Raw genomic sequence first — 6420 nt, forward strand, 5'->3', positions numbered from 1 at the left:
TCTATCAGTGCAGTTTCTTTTTGCACCTACAGCTGTTCTAGAAAATAAAGTCTATTTAAAAATTTTGTAAAAGGAAGGTTTTTTTTTTTTAATCTTTTTTACTTTTTTGGCCGCGCTGTGCAGCACGCGGGATTTTAGTTCCCCGACTAGGGACTGAACCCGTGCCCCCTGCAGTGGAAACTCAGAGTCTTAACCACTGGACCGCCAGGGAAGTCCTGTTTTCAATTTTTATTTTTTATTATTTTTTATTTTTTAAAGCAAGTTTTGTATTCATACAAGAATATAAACCTATTTATACTTCATTTATTATTTTTTTATTTTTCATTTATTTATTTTAAAATTATTTATTTTATTTATTTATTTTTGGCTGTGTTCGGTCTTTGTTGCTGCGTGGGGGCTTTCTCTAGTTCCCGCAAGCCAGGGCTACTCTTTGTTGTGGTGTGTGGGCTTCTCACTGCGGTGGCTTCTCTTGTTGCGGAGCAAGGGCTCTAGGTGCGCGGGCTTCAGTAGTTGTGGCTCTCCAGCTCTAGAGCACAGGCTCAGTAGTTGTGGCACACGGGCTTAGTTGCTCCGCGGCATGCGGGATCTTCCCGGACCAGAGCTCGAACCCGTGTCCCCTGCATTGGCAGGCGGATTCTTAACCACTGACCCACCAGGGAAGCCCTACTTCATTTTTTTTTTAATTATTCTTTTTTTCTGGTTTAGGAAGTAATACCTATTTATTTTAAAACTGGAAAACACTGAAAACCCAAAGGAGAGCCAAAGCACCTGCTGCCCCGTGCCTCAGACGTGACAGTGGGGCATCTCAGGCTTTTACTCAGCATTTCTCTCTCTTCAGAGGCACATGTGCCCACAGGTCCTTCTGTCTTCACGCAGATCGCTGCCCTTGTGATCTCCCACCATGTTACCTGATCTTCTATGAGGCAACTTCAGGGAATCCTAAGTGTCCCTCATGTGGAGATGCTCAAGTTTACTCCCCAATCCCTACTGATGAACTTTAAGTGATTCCCAGCCAAATTTACTTTGTTGATATTTCCACTCTGTGGGAAGCTGTCAATTTAGAATCGCTCTGTTTCTGTAATTGTAACACGTTAGCAAAAGCTCATGAGCAGAAAACATTGTCACCAAGTAGCCCCGTGGCCAAGCAGCTGGGAGTTGGTGTCTAGAATTGGGAGCATGGCCTATGGCAGGGTCCAGGAAGCCTCGCCATGGTCCAGCCATGAAGCAGCCGCCCAGACCGTGGTGGGGGCCCCGAGCTACCCTGGGCCCTGTGGGCTGGCAGAGCTAGAATGGCAAAGCAAGGAAAGATGATTTTGTTGTGATTTGTTCTCAGATTCTCACGGCCTCTTTCAGAGAAGGAGATGATAATTTTAAAATTATTTATTATTATTATTTTTTAAAGAATCATTTTTATTTATTTTTGGTTGCGTTGGGTCTTTGTTGCTGCATGTGGGCTTCCTCTAACTGTGGAGAGCGGGGGATCCTCTTCATTGCAGTGCGTGTGCTTCTCATTGCAGTGGCTTCTCTTGCTGCATAGCACGGGCTCTAGGTGCGTGGGCTTCAGTAGCTGTGGCACACGGGCTCAGTAGTTGTGGCTCGCGGGCTCTAGAGGCCGCTGGCTGGGACTCTTCAAAAAAATCAGTGTTATGAAATATTAAAAAAGCAGAGACTACTCCAGAATAAAGGAAAATGAGAGCCATGACAGCCAAATGCAATGTATAATTCCAATCAGATCCTGGTGCAAAAATTTTAAATGCTATAAAGTGTAGTTTGCGGGCAGGTGGGGGAAAACTGCAGGACCGTGTATTAGGTGATCATTCGTCAATTTCCCAAGTGTGGTCGCTGTGTTCAGGTTCTGTAGGAAAATGACCTTGCTTTTAGGAGGTGTCCGTGCAAGTATCTAGGGGAGAATTGTCATATCTCCAGAATTAATTAATGCTATTATTAATTATTAATGGGGGGGAGAGAGAGCACAAACAGGGCAAAGTATTAATTATTCTTTTTTTTTTGGCTGCAGCCCGCGGCATGCGGAACTCCCCTGACCAGGGATTGAACCCTGTGCCCCCTGCAGTGGAAGCACGGAGTCTTAACCACTGGACCACCAGGCAAGTCCCAAAATATTAATAATTCTTAAATCTGGGTGAAAGATATATGAGTGTTCATTGTGCTATTTTGCAACTTTTCTGTAAATTTGAAATTTTCCTAAATGAAAAGTTGGGGGAAATACACATAAGGCTGTATATATAGTGTCAGAGGGGATTGGTTCCAGGACCCCCTAGGATACCAAAATCCACTGATGCCCAAGTCCCTTGTATAAAATGGCATAGTATTTGTGTATAACTTATGCACATCCTCCCGTACACTTTATTTTTATTTATTTATTTATTTATTTATTTATTTATTGGTCAAATTGCTCGGCTTGTGGGATCTTAGTCACCCGACCAGGGATTGAACCTAGGGACACGGCAGTGAAAGTCCCAAGTCCTAACCACTGGACCGCCAGGGAATTCCCCTCCCATATACTTTAACTTATATCTAGATGACTTATAATACCTAATAGAAAGTCAATGCTATGTAAATAGTTCCTGGCTCATGCCAAATTCAAGCTTTGGTTTTTGGAACATTCTGGAATTTTTTCCCCCAATATTTTCAATCTGCTGTTGGTTGAATCCGTGGATAGGGAACCTGTGGATACAGAGGGCCAACTGTATACACGGGATGTTCATAGGCATTGAATCTAGGAGATAGAATTATTACAGGCAGATTAATTACTGGCAATCTTTCCTTCTCTTTTTCTGTGCTGATTGGGCCGGAGCAGGTACTACTTTTACAGTCAGAAAAATTTCTTTTCCTTTTCAAAAACATTTCATATATTTTTAATATTTTAGACTAAAACTGGGAGAGTTGAGTTTTTCCTAGGTGTTTACATGTCTAGGAGGGACAAGTAAATTGCTCCATTATGATCCCCCCAAATAATAACTAAAACTTAACTTCCCCAGGTTAGGCTGGGGGCTGTGAGAAGAATGAGGGTGGGTACCTTTGGGAGGGGGCACAGGATCTCCACTCCCCTCTCCCACCACCTCCCAGGAATCAGAGCTGAGTGTGGGCCGAGGGACAATGACAATGGGGTCCTGAAACCATCCCAGCTCTGAACCGAGCCCTGCAGGGCTCCCAGATCCCCCACTGCCGCCCCCTCCTCCCTGTGCCCCTCCGCCTTGAAGCTGCTGGAGCTGGGCCGCCTGGTCCTCTCTGCTCTTCTCCCTCCCCCTCCCCCATGGGCAGTGGCACCGACTGACTGACAGAAGCAGGTGCTTTGGAGGTGGGGGTGGCGCCAGCAGCCAAGGGGTTAATGGTCCTGGCAGGGGCTCGATGGATCACAAGGGTCAGATGTCCCTCCTGGATAGGGACAGGCAGAGGCTCGCAAGCTGCTATTCCCGGGCTCTGATCACAGTCACCTATTTATAGAGCTGGGGGGGGCCTCGGCTCTCCCCACACAGGCGGTGGAGAGGCTGCTCTGCTGCAATGTCACCAGCGTCACTGCCACTGCAGGCTGCTGGCATCTGCCGCTGCCGCAGGCTCCGGGGCCACCAGGCACTGTGTGAAGCAGAGACTCGGCCCGCCACATGGGCAGCACCATGGAGCCTCCCGGGGGTGGGTACCTGCACCTGGGCGCTGTGACATCGCCTGTGGGCACGGCCCGCGTGCTGCAGCTGGCCTTTGGCTGCACCACCTTCAGCCTGGTGGCCCACCGGGGCGGCTTCGACGGTGTCCAGGGCACCTTCTGCATGGCTGCCTGGGGCTTCTGCTTCGCGCTCTCGGTCCTGGTGGTGGCTTGTGAGTTCACCCGGCTGCACAGCTGCCTGCGCCTGTCCTGGGGAAACTTCACAGCAGCCTTCGCCATGCTGGCCACACTGCTGTCCGCCACAGCTGCGGTCATCTACCCATTGTACTTTGCGCAGCTGGAGTGCCTACCCGAGCCCGCGGGCTGCACGGCCAGGGGCTTCCGCCTAGCAGCCAGCATCTTCGCCGGGCTCCTCTTCCTGGCCTACGCCACGGAGGTGGCCCTGACTCGGGCCCGGCCAGGCCAGGTGGCCAGCTACATGGCCACGGTGTCGGGACTCCTCAAGATCGTCCAGGCCTTTGTGGCCTGCATCATATTTGGGGCGCTGGTCCACGACAGCCGCTACGGGCGCTACGTGGCCACCCAGTGGTGTGTGGCCGTCTACAGCCTGTGCTTCCTGGCCACAGTGGCCGTGGTGGCCCTGAGCGTGATGGGCCACACGGGGGGCCTGGGCTGCCCCTTCGACCGGGTAGTGGTGGTGTACACCTTCCTGGCTGTGCTCCTCTACCTCAGTGCTGCAGTGATCTGGCCCGTCTTCTGCTTCGACCCCAAGTACGGTGAGCCTGCGCGCCCCCCTGACTGCCGGAGGGGCAGCTGCACCTGGGACAGCCAGCTGGTGGTGGCCACCTTCACCTATGTCAACCTGCTCCTCTATGTCGCTGACCTGGCTTACTCCCAGAGGATCCGCTTCGTGCCTGCCTTGTAGCCCGACAGGCAGCGGCCCACCCTCTGCTCTCCAGGGGCTCAGGCACCATGAGGGGACCCAGGTGAGCCCAGACCTCCAGGGACAAACCAGAGGGAGGCAGCCGGTAGAGCCATGACTGGGCTTCTGGCAGTGCTCAGCAGCTCAGCTCAGGGAGGGGCGGAGGGGGGACAGAACAGGTCACGGAGCCCTGAACAGGTCACGGGGAAGGAGTCTCTGCCAGGCAACTCCCAGCTCTTCTCTCTCCCTGTCTATCTCTCTGTCTTTGTCTCTCTCTGTCTCTCTCCATCTCTCTTCATTTGCTGGCACACCCTGCCTCAGTGCTAGCCACTGCAACACATGAGAAGACTTTGAAGCAGGTGCTGTTGTGACCCACTTTGCAGATGGGGACCCTGAGGCTAGGATTAAGAAGTTGGCCCCAAGCGTCCATAAACGTCTGGAGACCACATTTGGGCTGAGTAAACTAAGTAGTGTGGAAAAGGAGCGTGGTGAGCCTGTGCTTCCTCTAGCCTTGAAAGGGCAGTTCCTGGAACCCTGGAAGGACATCTATGCAAGCGGGGCTCTGCTGGGGCATCTGTGCCAACTGGAGGAGGAGCTGGGAATCAGGACCCCGCCTTGCCGCCTCTGAGCGGCCACAGCTTTGGAAGCTGAGCAAGGACTCTGGTGTGGCCACAAAGGGCAGCCTCATCAAGCTGGAGACAGTGCAGGCTCGGAGGGACCCATGGGGCCGGCAACACTGACAAGAGCACAGCATGCTAAGGAGAAGCTGGGTTCCCACCCAGGCAGGGAGCCACCACTGGGCCCCCGCTGTCTGCCCCGATGTGGCAGCTTCTGCAGTGCCTGCCATGGGCCCCGGGGGGCTGGCCTAGGGCAGGCCTGACCCAGGGGAGGACCAGCCTGGGGCAGCCACTGGGGCATGGAGCCTGGGCACCAGGCATCACCCGGGTGCTCACAGGCCCACCACCTCTGTTCAAGTGTTCATTTGCCTGGCTGCCAACCACGAGGGCCTGCTGGGGCCATTGCCCTCCACACTCCAGAGAGCTTCTCCCACTCAAGAACCCAGACTGGGCCAGCCCAGAGCAGCGCACTAGCTGCCGAAGCACAGCAGCCGCTCAGCCCGTAGACTGGCCCCTGGCCTTGAGCAGGAAATAAACACCAAGGCTGATTTGCATGGAGAAGTTTCTGCTTAGGGGGTGGTAGCCAGAGGGGGCGGTGGCCAGCTGTACCTCCTGGGTCATCCACCAGCATGTTCCCAGAGAAGAGCCTAGACTGGGCTTGGCTGAGGAAGGAGGCAGCTGTGGGAGGGCTGAGGCACTCTGGGGGTAAGAACGTCTCCTGAGGAAGTAGGTGTCCTCTCCCCAGGTGGGTGACAGCAAGGGGAGGATGGGGGTGGGGAGCTCTCGGCACTCACCACCACCGCTGGGGTTTCCAAGGGCCCTGGACATAGCAGTGGGCAGAGGGGCTGCTACACCCGTGGCAGCAGAGCCCGAGCAGCTGTTAGGCACGGGGTCCAACGGCTCCCTGTGCTGACACCATGCACAGTGTGAGAGAAGTGGCCCGCCCGCCCGCTGGGGAGGGCACACGCACAGGGGCCGTTTACCTGGAGAGGCCCGTCTTCAGCAGCAGATCCCTGAGGGGGCAGGGACCCCTGTGTCCTGAGGTGTCCTGAGGGCCCTGCTGGCTGAGGGAGGGCGGGGGTTGGGAGTGTGTTACCAGGCGACAAAGGAGCATATGGGCCACACCCTTCCCAGCTCACAGGGAGGCCTAGACAGTCTTCCTTTTCTAATCAAATTTCAGAAATGAGTTATCTGTCACCAACTCCCAATTTCCTCACTGTCCTATGGACTTCTGCCCCCAGAGCTCCACCCACCCTAAG

At 53.7% G+C, this 6420-nt stretch overlaps 1 protein-coding gene across 1 annotated transcript; it reads left to right on the top strand.

Moving 5' to 3' along the window:
- The first annotated feature begins 3582 nt into the window (after window positions 1–3582).
- MYADML2 (myeloid associated differentiation marker like 2) lies at window positions 3583–4642 on the top strand. The gene has a single exon (XM_007462306.1). It carries the CDS (start codon window positions 3624–3626, stop codon window positions 4545–4547), a length of 924 nt encoding a protein of 307 aa, XP_007462368.1. The 5' UTR covers window positions 3583–3623; the 3' UTR covers window positions 4548–4642.
- The last annotated feature ends 1778 nt before the right edge of the window (window positions 4643–6420 follow it).

Source organism: Lipotes vexillifer, unplaced genomic scaffold (genome assembly GCF_000442215.2).
Source record: "Lipotes vexillifer unplaced genomic scaffold, Lipotes_vexillifer_v1.1 scaffold1691, whole genome shotgun sequence".
In the NCBI taxonomy this organism is placed as follows: domain Eukaryota; kingdom Metazoa; phylum Chordata; class Mammalia; order Artiodactyla; family Lipotidae; genus Lipotes; species Lipotes vexillifer.

What these genes read in the sequence shown, in the direction of transcription:
- MYADML2 (XM_007462306.1), top strand. Translation starts at nt 3,624, where the DNA reads ATGGGCAGCACCATGGAGCCTCCCGGGGGTGGGTACCTGCACCTGGGC.